The 18,896-nt window shown below is 40.6% G+C and overlaps 1 protein-coding gene across 2 annotated transcripts in view; it reads left to right on the top strand.

The window, feature by feature from the left end:
- The window catches only part of vps16 (VPS16 core subunit of CORVET and HOPS complexes), a 40,995-nt gene extending 22,436 nt beyond the window's left edge, over window positions 1–18,559 (top strand). For both annotated transcript variants that reach the window (XM_067987820.1, XM_067987821.1), the window contains 9 exons: window positions 1,817–1,951; window positions 3,925–4,033; window positions 6,470–6,567; window positions 8,305–8,412; window positions 11,088–11,165; window positions 13,904–14,073; window positions 15,039–15,135; window positions 15,245–15,348; window positions 18,025–18,559. In XM_067987820.1, coding sequence (XP_067843921.1) covers window positions 1,817–1,951; window positions 3,925–4,033; window positions 6,470–6,567; window positions 8,305–8,412; window positions 11,088–11,165; window positions 13,904–14,073; window positions 15,039–15,135; window positions 15,245–15,348; window positions 18,025–18,169 — 1,044 coding nt within the window. In that variant the 3' untranslated portion in view covers window positions 18,170–18,559. The remainder of the gene's footprint in view (window positions 1–1,816; window positions 1,952–3,924; window positions 4,034–6,469; window positions 6,568–8,304; window positions 8,413–11,087; window positions 11,166–13,903; window positions 14,074–15,038; window positions 15,136–15,244; window positions 15,349–18,024) is intronic.
- The last annotated feature ends 337 nt before the right edge of the window (window positions 18,560–18,896 follow it).

The following is an 18,896-nucleotide window of genomic DNA, read 5'->3' as shown; positions in this document are numbered from 1 at the left end:
ACAAACCAGCAATTGAACTAGGGACCTTCCTGATCTACGTGACTCATATATCTAACTGTATAATTTTCCCTATGTTTTCAACATTTTGTTTGAAATTCCCTGACATCAGAGAGTAGGCAAAGTTGTATGTGATTACGTCAACTCCGAGTTCTGATCACTTTTCAGTATACTCTCAGTTCCAGCCTATCCAGCCTTTCTTGAGGTAGACCAAAAATGGGACTGACTGGAAAGAACATCAGTAGTCTTACCATGCCTATTGCGTAAGAACATATGAAAATAACGGGCAGGAAAGGACCTACTGGTCCATCCAGTTTGTCCGACACAATATGCCGTATGCATCACAATACAGACACTCCCCACCAAAGCGAAGCATGTAATCTCTTAGGAGAGACGAAAAATCAGATTTAAAAACCCCAGCCAATTAGTGAAAAAAATTGGAAAATTCCTCTTTGACCCCCTTAGGCGATCGGAACTAGTCCAGGAGATCACTTTGACCCTGACTTACGTTACAGGATACCTAGCTCTTGTACAAGGTGATCTCTGCCCCAGCCAGGAACAGGTCCAGATCTCACGTGAAGGAATACAGCAAATCAGCATTCGCTGCATGAGCCGGCAATCTGTTCCACAGGTTCGCTATTCTCTGGGAAAAGAAGAACCGCCTAACATGCAACCTAGTTCTGCCCTTACGTAATTTGTAAACCTGACATAACTTGTAAGTGTGACTAGCATTCACTAGAACGATTGCACACAATTTTTTGTGCAGGAGGTTCTGGCAGCTTCCATCTCTACACAAATCTTCGAATTCTTCCACTGTTCTATTTTTACCCCTCCTGTTTCTGCAACTGCTGGCAGGGTAAGGGCACAGCATTGAGACGCAAGCAGATGGAGGTGGAGCACTAGGACTCGGTGGGGAGAGCAAAGCATTCGGACTCGGGCAGGCTTTAAGTGGTCTTAAAATCATACAGCACAGAATGAGGCCATTTGGCCCATCGTGCCTGAGCTGCCTCTTTGAAAAAACTATCCAGTTAGTCCCACTTCCCTGCTCTTTCCCCAAAGCTCCACGTTTTTCCCCATTCAAGTAAATGGTCTTGTAGCATTTTCTTTTCATTCTTGGAATTTTCAGGTCCAACAAATAAGCAGCCCTGAGCAGTTAATGCCAGTGTTTGCATTGTAAATTCCACATTTACAAAGTGAAGCCTGTTCCTTTATGCCACAGCAGACTAGCAGTACTATGGTAATTGGTCTATTGTTTTAGCATGGGAAAGAATTTCACAGTTCATTCACAATTCCTGGCCTATGAAAGAGTATTTTTCACATCGTTCACCTGACGAAGGAGGTAGCCTCCGAAAGCTTGTGAATTTAAAATAAAATTGCTGGACTATAACTTGGTGTTGTAAAATTGTTTACAATTGTCAACCCCAGTCCATCACCGGCATATCCACATTATGAAAGAGTATACCTTGATTACACAGATGCTTTGAGATTTTGATTTTAGCCAGACTAGTTAGATCATTACAGGTGAATGATTACTCAGACTGAATTCTACAGTAGATATTTAGAGGCCAACTACAGACTTCAAAAATGTCCTCTTAAATGGAAGAAATGGGCATTTTCTGTTTTTAATTGATATTTTTACATTCAAAACCGTTTGTTTTAATTCTTTAAGTAGTAAATGTTCTGTCAGCCACAAATACACACATTATTTGTGAACAACTTTAATGTTTTTAAAATTTCTTAGCCTGGGACAAATATCTTGGAAGGGATTAGCATAAACTTCACCCTTCCTTGAACAATAACCATATTCTGTGGTCCACAGGTCCAGCAGAAGGAGGAGCCTGATGACAGCATTGCTCGTGCGATCAACAACAAACTTGGGGACACTCCTGGCATTTCCTATTCTGAAATTGCTGCCAAGGCTTATGATTGTGGCAGAACAGAGCTGGCGATAAAGGTGAATAAAATTCATTCCTTGCATTAACTTAATGTTATATTCCCTATTTGAAAGAAAGACAGTTTATTTGCTAATCACAAAATATTTTGTGGTAGCACTTTGTAATAGAGAATTCTGCTAGATTTCAGTTGTTTAGTACAATATTGTATTATCTTATGGAGCAGAAACTACATGAGTACATGTTTTGGACAAAAAACAACCTAGGTACAATCCCACCCCACTACCTAATAATTGTATTTAATATTGCGATTTCCTTTGATCTTTCCTCTTTTATCATATATACAACAATGAATTGAACCCTGAATAAGAGACCTGTATGTAGCAGACTTTTCAAACTAAGATATCATTTATGCCCAATGAAGCAACACGACCAGCAAATGCATTTACATACAATAAGCAATATAAGCTGTATCAGTGGTAAATGAGTGGGGGGAAAGGAAACTTTAAGGAAAATGTGTTTTCTGTAAATAACTGTAGTGCTGATGCAGTATTACTGAAACAAAGGGAGTTTAAAGCCAGTGTCAGCAATGTAACCTCGTTATTGCTGTAATATATCACTTATCTTCTCTCCATTCATGGGTTCTTGTAATTTCCCCTTCTTTCCTCCTGTTGTTTCCAAGAGTTTGGGGGAGTGGTTTTGCTGATGCAAAGATATTTTTAACATCGTAAGCTTTATCCATATATGGCTTATTGTATGTAAACGCATTTGCTGGTGGTGTTGCTTCATTGGGCATAAATGATATCTTAGTTTGAAAAGTCTGCTACATATAGGTCTTTTATTCAGGGTTCAATTCATTATTGTATATATGATGATAAAGTAAAGATCAAAGGAAACTGCAATATTAAGTACAATTTTCTATGCATTGTAATATAAAGGATAAGACTTGGGCTAGAGTGTTTTGCAAAGCATTATTACATTCAGGGATACTGATGACATAAACCACAAGAGAAAAGCTTTAGTGGTTTGTGTCATCTGAACTCTGAGATGTGTTTGATCCTTTAAAGCACACTTTTTTGCTTGTAATGTTCAATATACGTTTGGATGAGGGGTGTGTGGCCTGAAGGGTGGGATGGTTTGGGACGAGGGGGCGATAACAATTTTATCCCCAAACTACTGTATTTAAAAAGTCTAGATACTAGCCGTGATGGTACAGATAACTCAGAATGCCGCACAAGAGCGCCTGTGATTGCGCGATCAGCATAATAAGAAGTCCTGTTATATACAATGCAAGTTGACAGAGCCATGGAACCAGTGGTTTGTGGGTGAATGTCAGAGCCTCGAAAGCAAGAATGTGGAGAGGTAGACTAGGTCCTGAGAAGACTGACAGACAGCTGGGATCAAGCGATGGCTGGAGGCTATATGAAGCAGGGAGCAGCACTGACCTAGAACAGGCCACTGATTGTAACCTGCACTTTACTGACCGGATGGATGAATTTAAAGATAAAGGAACAGATCGAGGTGGGGTACTTTGCACCAATCAACAGTGGCTGGGTCCAGCACCAGCTGAGAACAGGCCAATGAAATTAATAAAAGTATAAAATGATTATCAATGTGCCAGTGAGAAACAAAAATCTAACCCTCAAAGTAGGAAATTTGAAGTTAGGCAAAAATCAGTCAAAAAAATTCAAGATGGCAGCCGAGATGGTACAGACTACACAGAAAGCTGCTCCAGGGCCGCCCGTAATTGCACAATCAGCATGATAATTTTATCTAGGAATTTATAATGGAGGGAAAGTTGACACAAAAATGTGGCAAACACGTAACAACAGGAAGTCAAGTGGCACAGACAGGAACTGCATCTTAACTGCTTTAAGATTTTTAATATATGATAAATTATAGATGTAATTTTTACTCCTACATTATTGCAAAGTACAATTTTGTCACTTTTTCTTGATGTGGAGCTGCACTGAGAGAATCACTGAAGAATGTTAACACAATTTCTATAGGAATTATAACTTCTGTTTTGTTCTAGCTTTTAGAGTATGAGCCAAGGTCTGGTGAGCAGGTACCCTTGCTGTTGAAGATGAAAAGGAGTCAATTGGCACTACTTAAAGCGATAGAAAGTGGAGACACTGATTTAGGTAACTGAAATATTAATGTAAAAGTAAAACTAGCAGCTTTTACTTATGGCTGATGACAATTATTGTATTGGGTCATTTTTCCACTTGAACTTTGTCATGTTTAATCTTTTTTTTTCATCCCTGAGGTCATTCCTAGTAATCAATCTTGAAACTTGCAATCTATAGGAAGTGATTAGCTTTTAATCCTGGTAAAAACCTCTATTACATGAGAAACCTTTGAAGGATAGAACCTGTGGACAACCTTATTTTTGGGAGTAGGAGCTGAAAAAAAAAGCAAAGGTTTTATTTTGCCTAATGCTGGCAAACAGGTTGAGGAAGGAGCGGCCAACCTGTTTATCGATTATTTTTTTTCTCAAGCTGTATACTTTTCTGAAGTCATTGTACAGTTTGTCACATGGCCCTTAGAGATATACATGGCACACTAGGGTAGTCAGTACATAGTGCACATGTTGGATTCTGCTGTCATGACGGTGGGGGGGGGGGGGGGGGGGGGGGAGGGGGTGCAGTCAGGATGGTTTAGCTGGGCCAGGGGACATCAAGGGCCTTGAAAATATGATGGAGTATGAAGTGGGGTGGTTGCTATTTTGTGGTCCCACTTTGCCTTTCTTAGCGGGTACTCTGGGTCTGTGTAAAGGATTTTGCATTACGGGTTTTCAGATGTCTTGGTTATTTCCAAAGTTCTGCGCGTAATCCATACATCACCCTTTCTGACTGGCATGTATCCCATAGATTTTTCACGTACATGTTTGATGTGTGGAGACTAGTACTTCCTCATAGTGATGGGGGGGCTTCAGCTAGATGTGACAGTTGCACTAGTCTGTGCTTTGCGAGGAGGAGAGGGGGCCCTTCTTAGTGGGTAAACCAACAGGCATAGGCTTGCAACTGCAGGGACTTTGAGGTTTGCATGCTATTTGTGGCTTTGCAGATTGTTGCTCAGATAGGCTGAATGAGGAGGCAGTGCAGCCTTTCCAACATTCATCACCCAGGGAGGGGTGAAATGTGTGGACCAGGTATGGGGTGTGGTACACTGATGCCTTATCCACAGCTGGCGCATCCATGTTCTATTGCAGGTAGTGTTTGTGAATGTTTGCTTCCATAGTTTCTTCATTCCTGTTTTAGTTGGCAGACCAGGTCTCGCTCCCAGGCTTTAAGGGTTTTTGTGTCGTCTTTGATCTGAAAATAAATATGGTACAGAAGGTGAATTTGTGTTTGCGGGAATTTGTTGAGGATTGTAGGTACAGTTCTGGGGGCTGCGGTCAGCTCCCATTGAAGTTTTTCCAAGTGTAGTTGGGTCTTGCAGAAAACATTTAGTTTGGAACTAGCAGAATAGGTCATGCTGGGTGATGTGGTATTTGTTGTTGGGAAAGTGTCATTTGGCCTCTGTCGAGGCGCGGACATAGTTTGGTGATGCCTCTTGTCATGCCAGGTTTGAAGCACACTGTCGCAAATGAGCGGGACTGTTGGGACAGGCTGCACTAGTCAGGTCAGTAGACAGGATTAGTGCTTCAGTCAGCACTCCTGCCAACACCGCTGTGGGATCTTTATAATATTTTGGGTTTGCAAGAAGCTGGCAGATCTATTCTTAGCCCTCTTTGCAAGCTGACAGGATAACTGGGAAGGCTGTGGGAGGCTTTCCAGGGTGTGCTTGAGGTTGGGTCCGAGTACAGAGAGGTGGTTTTGGGTGAGAGGCGGGGGTATGAAGTGGAACAGCATGCTGCAGTTTGCCGCTCTGTGTTTCGGAACAGTTACCTGTTTCTTGGCCGCCATCCTTTGGGAGTCTTTGTTAGTATCACCTTTTGTGGGAGCGCTTTTCGGAAATTGCCATTTGGTCCTGAGCTCTTGGGGTCAAGCAGCTGCGTCACCGGAAGCGTGGCATTGATTTATTTTTAAAGAGCCATTGCTTCTGAATGTGGGACGTTCATCAGTCTGCCAGTTTTACTAGTACAATATTCAATTAATGTAATCAGGGTCTAAAATGACCCAACTGCTACTAATACAACAATCATTTAACCCTGATTTATTTCCGTAGCACCCAGAATCAATTTTTATTTTATTACATGGGAGGTGAGTGCAGCTTCCTCGTGCAAATCTTTCACAAATACACATGCTTCAAAATTCTGAGCATAGGGAAAATGAGAAATGGTCACCCTTAAAGTTGGTATGGTTTCTGAATGTCATTAGTGGCTGAGACTAGATTCTGATGCACATACAGCAATCTGGATTCCAGCTTCCATTGGCTATGAAGCTTCTGCAAATTGAATCATTTCATTCCACTAAGTATATTTTAAAAAACTAAATTAAGTGGGTAACAACACAGAGGGAATGACTTTCTAAACTAAACTGAATAATAATGTAAGGAGTGTTAGTTTGTTTAAAACTATGCACTTGGAATGTTGATTCCTTTCCTGTTTTGATGCTTTTTCTCTTGTGCTTCAGTGTATACTGTTGTGACACATCTGAAGAATGAGATGAACAGAGGCGATTTCTTTATGACTCTACAGAATCAACCAGTTGCACTGAGTCTTTATCGTCAGGTATGAGCTATGTGCCTTGTTATGTACTACGTACATATTGGCATTTCTGGAAGTTAAGTACAGTTTTACACTGGTGTTGGTCATTGCTCCTTCTACATTTTATATTCTTGGGTGATTTCTTTTGCTGTTTCCTTTAAAATGAAGATGAAAGGAATGGGATGGGATACTTTTCCACTTAGGGCTTGGGGCAGGATTTTAACAGGGAAGAATGTGGGGAGCATTGAAAATTGCAACAATTTCAGAACCGCCTTCAACCCACCTATTTCCGATTTTCACCGGGGTGGGACGAGAGGCGGGTTGGTCTCACAAACCTTTCAAGGAGGCTGCGGGGCTCCATTTTGAATGAATTTGCGTTTTCAACCTCTGGGGGCCTGGATTCTCAGGCCTCCTCCTTCACGCCTTGTGAGAAGAGGCGAGAAGGCCTGAAAATGCAAGGAAGTGCCTTTCTGGCACGGCTTGTGGACCCGGAAAAGCAGGAGAGCTTCCCCAAGCCCAATAAGCCTACCTGCAGTGACCCGACCCCCCCCCCCCCTGGCCGAACGATTGCGGAATCCCCCCCCTCCCCATACGATTGCGGACCCCCGCGATGACCCCTGATCTTGACCCTGCCCCTCCGGTGACTGTCCCTTCTACCTCCAATCTCCCTCTCCTCCCCCCCCCCCCCCCCCCCGACCAATGACTGACTCCCCGGTGACTGGACTCTTTCCCCCCACCCCCACCTCGTGCTCCCTATCCATACAACCCAAGACTTAACTGAACACTTAGCATTTCACATCCTCTTCCTTGCTCTGCTCCTGTCCGACTGAGACCAGCCTGTCAATCAGGCCGGCCTGACAAATGGGAAACCGACAGAAAATAAAAACAAAAGTACGTCCGGGTTTCCCGTACGCGATTCAACCCCCCCCCCCCTTTCTGGCTCCGAGTCAAAATCCTGGCTCTGATGTCAGGAGCAATCACATCTGGATCATATTGTAGCAGAGTAAAGCTCCTTCTACTCTGCCCCAACAATATATTTTATCACCAACCTTGGAAGTACCTTCCCTACTTGCAACAGTACAAATTTTTTCACTTCCCACAACAGCCAACCTTGGTGTGGGGGTGCTAATAAGCAATTTATACTATAGGGCACAACTGGGTCGAGTCTGCCAAAACCAGTTTCACATAGCACCCTTCCAGCAGACGGAGATTTGCTTATCAGTCTGGGCTGTATTTGATTAATAGGGCAAAAGACAAGTGTAGGACTGAGATTGTAACTTTTTGGGTAAATCTCACATTTGTCATGGAAATCATAGTAAAAATTCTGAAGTCACAATCATGTTTTGTGGTATCCGTACTTTATTCGTTCTTTCACACTCTCTCATTCCTCTCTCTCTCTCTCGTTGGTCCTCTCCCTTTACCACTTTCTGTATCTCCTCGCCCGTCCTCGCCCCCCCCATCTCGCTAGCTCTTGAATGCACAGCAGGGAGAATACCTAATACAAATAGGATTGTGTAGCTTTTGATTTGACATTTATGTCTGTTATTCTGAGAGTGATGCTGACCACTTTCGCTACAAGTACAGAATCATTGTGATTTTAATAAAAGTTCCGTTCCCATTTTGCTTTGTTTGGACTATTCTCTAATAAGTGCAATTTGGTAATTCATGTAATGTAAATACTGAATATTTTGTATTCAAAAGGCAATAAATCTTTTTTTTAATGATTATGAAGATCTTTGACCAATGAATATTTGCCCACAGTTCTGTAGGCACCAGGAGCCAGAGACACTCAAAGATCTGTTCAACCAGGATGATAACCACCAGGAGCTTGGGAACTTCTATGTGTGTTCCAGTTATTCCAATGAAACGGTAAGAATTGAATTTATCTCCACCAGAATCCATTATGATAATTCTGAAATAGGATTTATTTTGCTCATGACCACAGAGGCAGTGATAAATATCACAAACTGCACTTTTGTGCAACATCAAGTGCGGAGAATGATGGCTCTGCCAATGTTACTCTAAAGCTGTAGAAATGGAGGCTATATTCACTAGGTCAGGGGTGTCCAACCTTTTGTAGCAGTGGGCCAAATGCTTGAGATGCAGTTGGTGAGTGGGCTGTATCTGATTTAAGTGTGGACTTACAGTATAGTTTACTGTTGACCGGAGGTCACTGGTTACGGTTACTGGCTTAGTACACAGAGGAGAAGAGTCAATTCTCTCTTAACTCTCAATTCACTTGAGCTCAGGTTACTTTAATTCAAAAGTCGTTCCTGACTGTGTGTATCAGTAGCTGACGTCTCAGGTTACCTTCTGCAGCGTCTGGCCAACACTACTCTTTATTCAAAGTTACTTAATTCAAATTATTGAATAATTTTTTTTAGTGCAAAAAACTTTGAATTATCAGTAGACAGTATAACCTATCTCTTCTCTCTGCTCCCACTCTGTCTCTTCACTTCCCCCTCAATCTCTCTGTTTCTCCCTTTCTCTACAACTGTGGGCAGTGAAAAGCAGGATCACCAGGACTCAGACAAGTGGCCAAGTCAGAGGTAGTAGCAAGCAGAAATTTAGTTGTTGAGTAGAAACATCATGACCCTGGTGGATTGGCTGGTTACTGTCTGGGGCATAGTAGGAAGGAATTCTGGTGATGCAGCATGCACTTTTTTTTTGTTTGATGACGTCTCTGTGAAGCACATAGGAGCAGGAGTAGGCCATTCAGCCCCTCGTGCCTGCTCCGCCATTTGATAAGATCACGGCTGCTCTGTGATCTAACTCCATATACCTGCCTTTGGCCCATATCCCTTAATACCTTTGCCAAAAAGCTATCTATCTCAGATTTAAATTTAGCAATTGAGCTAGTATCAATTGCCATTTGCGGAAAAGAGTTCCAAACTTCTACCACCCTTTGTGTGTAGAAATGTTTTCTAATCTCGCTCCTGAAAGGTCTGGCTCTAATTTTTAGACTGTGCCCCCTACTCCTAGAATCCCCAACCAGTGGAAATAGTTTCTCTCTATCCACCCTATCCGTTCCCCTTAATATCTTACAAACTTCGATCAGATCACCCCTTAACCTTCGAAACTCCAGAGAATACATCCCCAATTTGTGTAATCTCTCCTCGTAACTTAACCCTTGAAGTCCGGGTATCATTCTAGTAAACCTACCTTGGGATTTTTTTTGTGATAAAGGCATTATATAAATCTGACTTGTTGTTATGCTGGGGTGTGGATCCAAGAATCTCTGTAGAGGACAGGACTACCTGCATCCTCTGGCTCAGCCTTTGGGAGCCTGGGTCAGTCAGCTACTCCAGAGAGGACTGCCCTCCTTTTGCTCCAGGACCCAGTAAACATTCACAGGTAGGTGAAGTGAATGCTAATGAAAAACACTCGCCTCGGAGAAATCCACAGCCAGAAACAGCTGAACTTCCAGTGAGCTTACCGGCTTTATCAGCAAGAGGGCACGGATTGACATGTGGCTCTTGCTCCCAGAAGCGCTGTGCTCCTCCTTGGTCAGGACCTACAGTGCTGTGGATTGCTCAGGCAGGTCCTGACTGAAGCTGGAGAGCAGCACTGCTGGGACTGGGAGCTACACGTCAGTCCAGTGCGTTCCTGCTGACAAAGCCCTAGCACTGCTTGTGATCTTTTTATTAAATTTCTACAAACCCCCTGGAAGAGCAGCTGTTTCAACTGGTGGTACAGATCATAACATTGAACTTGATAGGCTGGATACTGTTTTTGTTTGCACTAAAAAACAATGAAGTATTGAATAATTTGAATCAAACAATATAAAAAACAGCAAAGTTTGAATTAAGTGGGCTGGATTTGGCTCGGATCTTAGACATCCCTGTAATTCAATACAGAATTGATATAAAGCAATGATTGTTTTAGCACAATGACCAATATGCATTTAATCAGTCACTGCATATAAATTTGTAATGTGAATTCAAAATCTGAGGAGCATAGATTGTGACAGAACTTGAAGTTAGAGCTGCATGACAGTAAAGTGTAGTTTGACAGTAAAAAAAAGTTGTTAGTTTGAGTCCACCAAGGCTAGCAAACTCTCATTGAAAATGTGGATGGATCTGGTCACTTTCATGTATTTAGTCATTCCCCTGACACACAGAAAAGGGACTACTTAAGAATACATTACATTCCTGAAATTTCATTTTGCCACAGTAATTTTATTGGTATTGTCGTACTTGCTTCTCCAAAGCAATTGATAAAAGTTGACAGCTGGCAAAGTGTGTTCACTTCAAATGTGTTGCAGTAGCAGCCTTGTGCAAAACGTATCCTACTGCTCAGAAATTGGCATTTTAACAGCCTCAGAGCTTTGTGGAAAATTACGGGTCTCGGCATCAAATTACATTTCATGTGAGAAGTGTAAATGTAAATCATTGGATGTCACATTTGCACCAGATCACTTGCTCTGCCTATGAATTTTCTGGTTTTTGAATTGCCCCCTTTTCTAGTGGTAAATGACCCCTTTTTCTAGTTTTAAATTGCCTCCCCCCTTTTCAGGTTTTAAATTACTTTTTTTTGTTTAACAGACAATTGAGGGGCGAATAGCCGCTTTGCAGAATGCTGTGGACGAATACAATAAAGCCAAGAATGAATTTGCTGCCAAGGTATGTGTAAAAATGGTAGAAAAGTACAAGTATCTTTTTTTTTCTTTGCTGATAGTGTAGTTTTAAAAAGTTCCAACAAAATTGCACCATTACAGCCAATGGATGACCTTCAATAAAATTTGTATCGTATAACTTTTACAGACTCCATCGAGGAAGACAGTGCTGTTGTCTTTATTTGTTTTCTATTTCCACTTTAATGCCTTTTGTGAATTTGGCTATTGCGTTCAGTTGTGTGGCTATTTGCCAGACTTTGCCCAGCTGGATGCAATGCAGCAAGGTGAAGAATCCCCCCCCCGCCCCGTGATGATGGCAGGATTCAAACCCAAACCTGCACTACATTCTGTGCTGTAGATCCTCTGTAGTTTTCTGCACACTCACTTTTTATGTCATACATCTCTTCTGGTGTTTTTATTTCCTTTGGGGATGTGAGGGATATTTATTTTTAAAAGCTAATTGTGCTTCACCAATGGTTTTCTTCAAATAGCCACTTGGAGGTGCACAGGGCTGGGTAAGTTACCTATTCCTGTTTACTTCTTTTCCTCCCCCTATCCCCACCACCTCCATCCCCACACAATATAACCAGACAATCCAACTGAAGTCAGGAATCTCTGTTGTGGGAAAAGTCATTGCTTCAGTGCTCTGTGGTGTACTGTATTATCGCATTGACATAATATGCCACTGAGCAACTTTCTAGAAGCCTTTAACAGTGAATGTTATTGAGAAGGTGGCAATTAAAAGTTCACAAATTAATTTTATGATTTTAAAACAATATAATTTGTTTAGAAATGCTGCAGCAGATTTCAATGGGTTAAATATCTTCTCTATCCTTACACTAGCTTCCGGTCCCCCAATGCCTCAAATTTAAAATTCTCATCCTCGTATTTAAATCACTTCATAGCCTTGCTCCTCCGTTAACTTCCTCCAACTGTATAAACTGCCCTCCTGAACTCTCCGTTTTTCTGACTCTGGTCTCCTGTGCATCCCCCTCGACCTTTGCCCCACCATTGACGGCCGAGCCTTCAGCTGTCTAAGCCCCACACTCTGGAATTCCCTCCCTAAACCTCTCCATCTCCCTCTCCTCCTTTAAGGCCGTCCTTAAAACCTACCTCTGACTAAGCTTTTGGTCACCTTCCAACGGTTTCTTTGTCTCGTTGTCCATTTTTGTCTGATTATGCCTCTGTGAAGAGCCTTGGTGCGTTGTTTCTATATTGAAGGCACTATATAAATGCAAGTTCTTGTTGTAGTATTGGAAATCTACCATGTCATGGAGGATGTCATACAGGGTTTGCTAATACTTTCAAAATCTGCCCTACCTTGCCATTCAATCAGGGTGTCTCCTTAATACAGCTGGTTTAAAGTTTGGGAAAAACAGTAAATAGGGATTGGCCAGAAGAACATTGGATAAGAAAATTGAAGAGTCATCATCAAAACAGAGTATATATTTTAAGTATAATTACAAAAACCAGGTATTTAATTTCAAATATCTTCAGGACTTGCAGTTTAAAAATGTTGGCTAGAATTCTTTGCTGTAGTGGTTAGTTTTTAGCAGCATGAGCGAACACGTTGAGTCACACACCTCAGGGAATTTACTTGTAAGCACTTTGGAGCATCGGATTATGCACAAATAAAATGAGGTTGCTGTTGAGCATTCTTAGGAAGGAAGGTAGAGGAATGCTTTTCAGAAACCAGGTAACTGTCCAAAGATATCTGCTGGCTGTTTCTCAGTATTTTGTGGCATGATTTCCCAAGACAGACTCAGCTGAACATCAGACTGTTGCAGAGAACCAGCGCTACAACTCTATCCTTCAGCACGTCTGCAGTCTCGTTATGTCTAATGCATTCCCCCACTTCAATTTTTTTCCCCTCCTCCCCTGAATGCAGGGGCTCATACTGAGATACAGTTCCACAGGGGGCCCTCCAGGATATCACCCAAGTGGCCATTTTTCATGTGTGCATTGCCTGAACAGCAGGTGGCAGCAGGCTGATTGGTTATGAGGCTGACTGTAAGTAATGTGCAGTGTATCAAAATGCCCTAGTGAAAAGCTACTACTTATGGAAAGTACTGCATAACCTACCCTGAATAGTATTATGTGTTGGGCACAATTCCTACATTCTGATACACTCTTTCATGTTTCACAGGTTGAATAATACAGTAAGACAATTTTAGTAGACTAAACTCCTTCTCTTCTTTCTCTCCACCCCCACACCCCCATCACTACACACATCCACCAGGATGGATTTGTGGGTAGATGTAGTGCATGGTATGGTAGTAAACTTGGGTTTGATTCCAGTTCTTTATTGACTTAGTTTGGACAGCAGTTGGGGAGCTACATTTGGCCTCAATATCTTCAGACCAGGGAGAAAAATTAGTCAGGGTACTTGCTGTGGATTTCTAATCAGTGACCTGTACTCGAAAGTAAGTGTGTGTGTGTGTGTGTGTGTTTTGTTTGAGTGTGATGCACTCTATAGTTGAATTGCCTATTAACACTCATTGCCTACATTCATGCATGAAGAATGGCCACTTGGAGGAGAAATCTGAGGCCTACAGGGGGCTACATGAAACGATATCCCAGCAGCAGTCAGAACCTTCAGGAAAGGGGGGGGGGGGGACAAGAACGATGGAAAAACAAAAGCTTTTGCAGAATTAGTATGCAGAGGAAGCCTCCTTGTTTTGAGACAATTAGAAATAGCAATCCAGTCGTTTTTTTAAACTGTCTTCTCACGTTACCAAATTCTAGATCACAGAAGAACAGATAAAATTGCTGCGATATCAGTTTCGCTTGCAGAAAGAATCTGGTGAAACATACCTGGATTTCTCCTTGCATGAAACAGTTTACAGACTGTTACTGGAATACAAGCACAAACAAGCTGAGCAGCTTTACAAAGACTTCAAAATTCCTGACAAAAGGTAAGATGAAAACATCAGCGATTTGTAAGTTCCCATTGAAATCTTTCATTTAGATCTCTGTGGCAATTTATGTAGTGATTAAATCAGTCAGTTTTTTTGTAATTTTAAGTAAAAGCAAGGTTAAAGTATAACTAGCATTTCAGGCTAACAAGTGTAAAATGAGAATCAGGAGGTGTTTATACTAGCACTCCAGGGGAAGCTCAAGAATCTACCGTAATGGAGGGGACCCCATGGTGAATAATGGAAATCACACTCCCAATAACTGCAGCTTAGAAGGCACACAACAGCACGGGTATGTTCTTTTTATGATTTCCCCTTTACCTTGTGAAGAGAAACCTGACTTCTACCTGGTGTGTCCAAAAAGCAGTATGGCTGAAATCAGAAACTCTGGAGTGTTGAAAGGAGAGTTGGAAGTGACCTGTGTCCTTCACTACTGTTGTACCATGCTGCAATGAACCACTTCGTAAAGGGATTTTTGTTTAAAAATTCTATTTACAACAAACTTTACTTGATGTTTCGGCTGTTAGATAGTGTGAGCAGTCCTCCGATGCAGATATTTGATCATTCAGAGGCCACAATAGAAAAAACAATGAACTTTGAGGGAAAAAAAAGTGGTGTTTTAAATCAATGCTAGAAATGGGGAAAACAGTTTGTATTTTTAACTGATTTTGACAAACAATACTTACAAAGCTAAGAATGGGCACAATCTAAGGAATACTGATTTTCGTTCCAACTATTTAAACTGGAGATTAATTTCTAAATAATTGCTATGTCTCTGTTTCGACACAGCTTGCATGGCGATGATGGAATTTGATTTTGTTAAACAGGATAGGACTGATGGTGATTTGTAGTTAGGAAATGCCTTCGTATTGATCAGCTTAAAAGTGATAGTTTTATCATGGGTATTCTGACTGTAAAAAATCCTAATCATCTTGAAGGGTAACAGTTTTTTTTGTGGCACTCAGGTTTTGGTGGCTGAAGATTGCTGCACTGGCGCAGAAAGAAGACTGGGAGGAACTTGAAAAATTTTCTAAAAGCAAAAAGTCCCCAATAGGTTATATGGTAAGAGTTCTTCGATCCTGAACACTATATATACTATGTTTTCTTACTTAATGGTTACCGGAATTGTTTTTTTAACTGTTTAAAGCTTTGTTTTTTATTCATTTACCAGCCTTTTGTTGAAATCTGCGTAAAGCATCGAAACAAGTACGAGGCTAAGAAATACGTAGCAAAAGTCAGCCCAGAGCAGAAAGTGAAAGGATATATAATGGTTGGGTAAGTAGAAAGAAGTTTACTGCAATATTTAGGAATCCAAACTTAATGGAACTCTCTCCCTTATCCCCTCTTCTTTGCTACAGCATTCTGCCTCCTTAAAACCTAACTCATTGACTGCACTTTGGTCATCTCCCTTTATAATCTTAATTCCATTCCGATCTGACCCCAGCTGTGGAGTGCTTTGGTACATTTTTCTACATTAAAGGGTCAATATAAATGTAAGTAGGATATATAGAAGAGGACCTTCAATATAAAGTCCTCCCTACACTGTCCCTCCCAAGGTAGATAATATTTGAACATTAAAGATATTCCTACCTGTTAGGAGATGTATGTTTTTATTTCCTTTTTCCTCTCCTTCGGAGACTCAGGTCTCCGTGTACAGCTGGAAGCCACTTTGTTTACCGTAGTGATGAGACTCATCAGCAAATGGTTGTACTGAAAAATCTACAGCAACCATTTTCTACTTTTGTTTATGTTTGAACCGAATCTTGCTGGAAAAATAACGATGTGTTAACAACGCACGCCGTTATTAATGCGCAAATCAGCCAGCAAATTCAGGGGATGAAGAGATACGCTGTGAGTTGTGAAACTGCGAGGAGTGTGGTTGTAAGATGCTGGAGGCCAGTAGAAGCAGGGCTGCATTTAATTGAAAATCTTAAACTTTAAAATCATTAAACCAAAAGACTTAACTTGGCAGAAAAATGTTGGGGGGGAAAAACGAAATGGTTCTTTGGGCAATTTGTACTACAGCAATACCAGTGGTGGGAAGATTGCAACTACACTATGACGGCCAACTGTTTACATAAAAATTCAGATTATAAATATTTACATGGGAATTCCTGTTATAAATGTTTACTTAGCAATTTTCCATCGTAAACAATGACATAAAAGTGTTATTCCAAAATCATGACAACAGGAAGTGCATGCCATATGCAAGACTTTTATATTATTCAATTACTGTGGCATTGTACAATGTAAGTTGGAGAATATGCATTCTCTTACCTGCCTTTGCTTACATCTCTCTTTTGCTTCATTCTCCCTAATTCTTGTTGTTGCTTTTCTTTCTTGACTATTTGTACTACTTTATCTGTCCTTTTCTTCTGGGTGGAAGCCATGGCACATTGTGGTGGGAGAAGAAACGCCAATGGTTGCAGGCCATATTGGGGATGGGGTTGTGGGAAAATGTGGCCCCAACAGCTCTGTTCCCATTCCCCCTCCCAATAACTTGTGCTTCACCGCATCCCCTTGCTCTCAATACATCTCCTACCCCTTCATCTTTTTGCTACCCATTGTGATTACCCCCTCACTCTAATCACTACCCCTACCTCTTCTCCTTTGAACTACCCATTCAGCCCCGATATCCTTCCCTCACCCTTGCTCTGCTGTCACTCACTTCACCCATAACCCTCCATCCACTTGTCTTCCCCTCTCCACTTCCACCCCTCCTAAGTTTACAGAACACAAAACAAAAGCCACAAGTGTGTAATCAGTAATTCATTTTTTCTTTTGTGCACACAGATTCTTCTTTAAAAACAACTTCAATATCAATTTAACATGATTCAATAGTTGTAGATTTAGTAGTAACTTTCAAAAGAGAATTGGATATATACTTGAAAAGGAAAAATTTGCAGGACTATGGGGAAAGAACGGGGGAGTGGGACTAATTGGATAGCTCCTTTTCAAAGAGCCGGCACAAGCACGATGGGCTGAATTACTACCTCCTATGCTATAAGGCTCTATGATTCTAAAGCTTCCGAAATTTGCCTTTTTCTTCAAATAATTTTGAAAAGTAACTGAGTAGAAATTGCTAGAAGTTAAAGAAAAATATCCCATCAGTGCAGCTAACTGAACGGTACTTTGGGGAAATTAGGTACACAGCACATGTCAGAGTGCAGAATCCAAATTCAGCTCATTGCATCTTACTCAGCTCTGCCCTAAAACATCAAGTTCAAGCTGAGGCCTTCAAGTAAAAACTTTAATGAAGACATAAAAAGACACAAAAGTGGATAAATGTAATCATGTTATTGTGAAATAAGTAATTTTTATTTTGTTTAATCCTTAATTTGGATATTAGAAATTCCAGTTAATGAATTAAAAAATGGTGGATCAAAAACAGTCAAGAATTATTTTCAGAAAGGTTCTTGATCAATTTATGGGGAAAAGTGGCAAGTTTTTTTTAAATTAGCAACATTGGCAAGATGGTATTTATTGCCCATCTCTATTTTCCCTTGAGGGCATTAAAGGTCAATCACATAATTAGTGACAACATTACACGTGCAAAACCCATTATAAATATGGAATTTATAATAGTAAAAGGTTAACACAAAAGTGTGACAGCAGAAAGTCAGATTTTGTAGACAGGAAGTGCATGCAGATGTAAGATTTGCAATAAGAATAACATGTAGATATAGATATTCCATCTAAAATTTCATTATGGATTTTATCAGAAAATATGTTTCAAGCGATACCCTTCACCGGAGTTCTATTGAAGATACCGGAAATATTAACCTATCCTATTCAGTTATTGACTGACCTGCTATGCATTTCCATATTTTCTGGTATTATTTAAGATTTCCTGCATTGTACTTATCTTTTTAAGTGATGGAATTTTGGTCTTGTGTTGTATCCTAAATTGTGCTCTAGGTGTAGTTCTAATTTGTTTTATCTTTGCTCCAGAGACTTAGACCAAGCTGTGGAAACTGCAACAGAACGCAAGAATGAAAGCGAGCTGAACACTATTCTTTCAAAGTGTACACCAGCCACTGATCAGTTAATTGTGGAAAAAATTAACCGAGCAAAAGCTCAGATTTTAAAGAAATGATACTTTTCAAAGATGACAAGTTCAGTGTCTAACCATGTTCCCTAACCATAAGTTAGTTGTCATTTTTTTTATATGTTTGAAGATATGTTTATAGCTAGTCTTATGTACAGTTATGTTTGAAATACAGATGCTCACAAAGATATGAGTGGTAAAATGGCAAATTAATGAATGGGTGTACAGTTTGTTACCTGAAAATGTTTTAGTACTTTAGCTTAACAATTGCGTTGCCATAGAAATGCTAATTAATGACATGATCACTCTTGTATGGTGAAATATTACTTTTATTTCTGATATTTAAAGCTTCAGAATTAGCACTGATAAGTAAATTACTTAATTCTTGAGTTACTACCTTAACCAAAGGAAAGTTGATAAACTATGAATGAGATTAAATGCAGTTGAATGTATTTGTATTTATTCTGCTTTAAAACAAGACGCAAATTTCTTCACGTGGACTTCTGATTTAGCAGTAGATCAAAACTATAAAATCATCACAATTTTCTATTTCTGCAATATCAGGAGAAGCTGGTACAGTATTAAAAAGCCTCCGAACTGCAGAGAAAAAACACTTCTCTCTGCTGTCACTAGCACTTCTCTGCATTGTCTATTGCTCCTTACTTGGAGGGCATATGGTAGTACAGTTCACACCTTACTGAAGAAATTAGTTCAGTTACTTTCTGCTTTTACTCATTCCAGTTGTTATAAAGGCCAAGGATTTTTTGCTTGTAAA

The sequence above is a fragment of the Heptranchias perlo genome, chromosome 7 (assembly GCF_035084215.1).
Source record: "Heptranchias perlo isolate sHepPer1 chromosome 7, sHepPer1.hap1, whole genome shotgun sequence".
In the NCBI taxonomy this organism is placed as follows: domain Eukaryota; kingdom Metazoa; phylum Chordata; class Chondrichthyes; order Hexanchiformes; family Hexanchidae; genus Heptranchias; species Heptranchias perlo.
This window is presented reverse-complemented; position numbering and strand designations above follow the sequence as displayed.